At 68.8% G+C, this 2,562-nt stretch overlaps 2 protein-coding genes across 2 annotated transcripts; one reads left to right on the forward strand and one right to left on the reverse strand.

Moving 5' to 3' along the window:
* Positions 1-396: 396 nt before the first annotated feature.
* On the reverse strand, positions 397-546 carry MNEG_13722 (hypothetical protein; the record flags this gene model as incomplete). Its single annotated transcript, XM_014037805.1, has 1 exon — positions 397-546. A coding segment is annotated over one exon (150 nt), but the record flags the coding sequence as incomplete, so codon positions are not given.
* A 725-nt stretch (positions 547-1,271) lies between these two features.
* On the forward strand, positions 1,272-2,420 carry MNEG_13723 (hypothetical protein; the record flags this gene model as incomplete). The annotated part of the gene is made up of 3 exons (XM_014037806.1): positions 1,272-1,326; positions 1,591-2,237; positions 2,334-2,420. The coding sequence occupies 3 exons, from the start codon at positions 1,272-1,274 to the stop codon at positions 2,418-2,420; spliced, it is 789 nt and encodes a 262-aa protein (XP_013893260.1).
* Positions 2,421-2,562: the final 142 nt, after the last annotated feature.

Genomic DNA, 2,562 nt, shown 5'->3' on the forward strand with positions numbered 1-2,562 from the left:
CCCGCCGCAAGCAGCTCCGCCACGCGCGCGCGCGCCCGCTGCGGCGGCGGCGGCCGCCGCCCGTCCGCCGGCGCCGCGCGCGCCGAGGGGTGCGGGGGCGCGCTGGGGTCGAAGGTCGCCTGAAGGCGGCTGCGGCGCAGCAGGTGTAGCGCCTGGCGGCGGGCGTAGGCGCGGGGGCGCAGCAGGCCGGCCTCCTGGGTGCAGTGGGGAAGGCGGGTGGGGTGTTTTGCAGCGTTGCAGTGCGTGGTGCGCAGCGTTGCAGCAAGGTTGGAGAGGGAGCGGTGGCGGTGCGCCCTGAGTGCATGACACAAGCGCCGTACCGGGCGGCTGCATGTCTTTGAGCCGTGAGCGTGCGAGCACACAAACAGGCGAGCGCAAACAGGCGAGCGCACCCACCAGGGACAGATGCAGCGCTGGCAGCGCGGCGCCGGGGCCCCAGGGTGTCTCCCACCGCTGGCAGCGGCCACAGCCCCCAGCGCCCTCCGCGGCGCAGGCGTCGCCGACGAGGCCGGACGCGGTGATGCGTCGCTTCTTGGTGTTGCTCATAGTAGGTTGGGCAAGCCGTTTGTCCGGCTGGCGGCGGCGGATCGACCTGGCCAATGCACCCGCCCGCGGCACTTCGCGGGCTTTGCACACCGCCCTCGGCACGGCGCCTTGTCCCCGCGATCAGCAGCACACATACAGATGCCAAGACAGGGCTGAAGATCTCGGTTGCGGCTTCGAAAGTGAAGGCCAGCCCACCCACTGTTGTTGAACTGAGCAGCTGCTTGTTGCTTGGGGATGGGACTGGTGGCAACAAGGAGGGTTCCGAGGCTCGCCGTGGTCACAGATTGGCTACACATCGAACTTTTTATGATTCCAATCGCATGCATACCGTGTGAGTACATGGTACTAAGGTGCGTATCAGATCGCACGGTCCGTCACATACTCCAACGTGTCGACGCCGCGAGGAAAATTTCGTTCAGCTTTAGGAATAGTCTGGCCAGCTCTGGAACGCACTCGCGGCCTCAGGTGCGCCGTTCATAGCGATGATGCATTTTCGGGCGCGTCGCTCCGGGGCTCTGATAGCACTCAACAGGTTACAGGAGTGCTAGTGGAATCAAACTAGTGAGCCTGGGCAGTGCCAGGCCAGCCCACAGGGACACGAGCCCGGGCGCGCACGCGCGCGCCTCGCGTTGCGAGCTGCTTCCCGCCCACCACTGCCTGTCGTTCGTGCGCGCAGGCGATAACGCCGCCCCTCTGGTGTACGCACTAGAGGTGCTGCCAGTGCCATGGCGGCGCAGAAGGCGCAGCTGCTGCTAAAATTTGCGCAGGTCGCTGCCAAGGGTGAGCGGGCGGCCTGCGCGTGCGCGTTCAGCACCCCTCCCCAAGGAGGGGGCAACACACATCAAGCCCGCTGCTGCTGCGCTGTATTGTTCGTGATAGAGGATTGTATTGACTTCTGTGATTATGTCCTCCATACCATATGTCTTGGCCAGCTGCTCGCTCTTTCCACAAGGCCTGCACACAAGTTTGCGCGTTCGCACACGCGCGCGCGCACACACACACACACACGCGCACGCACGCACGCACACACACAATGTCTTGCAGAGGCGGCGCGCCACAATGGCTTGCCTCAGGTCGCCGTCGGCGCCTGGGAGGGCCTGCACGGCATCTCCGCGCCCGGCGGCCACGCCGATGCGTCGGGCGCCCACCCCCCCTCGGCGCTCGCGCTCGCGCCGCGCCTGCACGCCGGCGGCGCGCTCGGGCCACAGCTGCCGGCGGCGGCCAGCCTGCTGCAGCCGCACGTCCTTGGCGGCCGGGACGTGCCAGCGGCTCTTGACCAGTCAACGGCGGCGCAGCACTTCCCCGCCGCCGGCCTGCCCTGGCAAAACGGCGCCCACCACGCCGACCCCGCCTCGCCGCTGGCCGCCGCCCCGGGCAGCGCGCTCATGCCGCCGCGCTGCGTGCCGGACGCGGCCAGCGGCGCCGCGCGCGGCCTGCTGGGCGCGCGGGCGCCGAGGCAGCAGCAGGGCGCGCGCGCGGGGCAGCAGAACCAGCAGCAGGGCGGCCGGCGCGGCGGGCGCGCGCACAGCAGCAGCAGCGTGGGCCTCAACAAGCAGATTATGACGGCCAACACCACGTCAGACCTGCTGGCGATCGTTCGCCAGCACGGCGCTGGCTTTGACTTTTTCAACATCTCGACAGCGATAGCGCGCGTGCCCAAGCTTCTCGGCCCGCACGCGTGCGGCGGCCAGGTGCGCGCTGGCAGAACAGCGACCGCTGCGCCCATCAGTCCCCTCGGCTGCGCGCGCGCGCCGGCGCGCCCCTTGCATGCCACCTGCGAGGCACAGCCCCTGCGCGCGTGCGCAGTGCGCGCGTTCGTGCCGCCCGCGCAGTCCCCGCGTGCTCAACCCCCCGGGTGTCGTTTTTCTGACTGATTCCTCTCCTTAACACCTGCCCCCGCACATTGCCCGCCTCAAAACCCCTCTCAGCTGGACCCCACCTGCAAGGCCCTCGTGGATGACCTCTCAAAACTCATGGAGCAGCACATCAACGCATTCGACGCCCGCGGTGCGACCC

The sequence above is a fragment of the Monoraphidium neglectum genome (genome assembly GCF_000611645.1).
Source record: "Monoraphidium neglectum strain SAG 48.87 unplaced genomic scaffold scaffold04003, whole genome shotgun sequence".
Lineage (NCBI taxonomy): Eukaryota > Viridiplantae > Chlorophyta > Chlorophyceae > Sphaeropleales > Selenastraceae > Monoraphidium > Monoraphidium neglectum.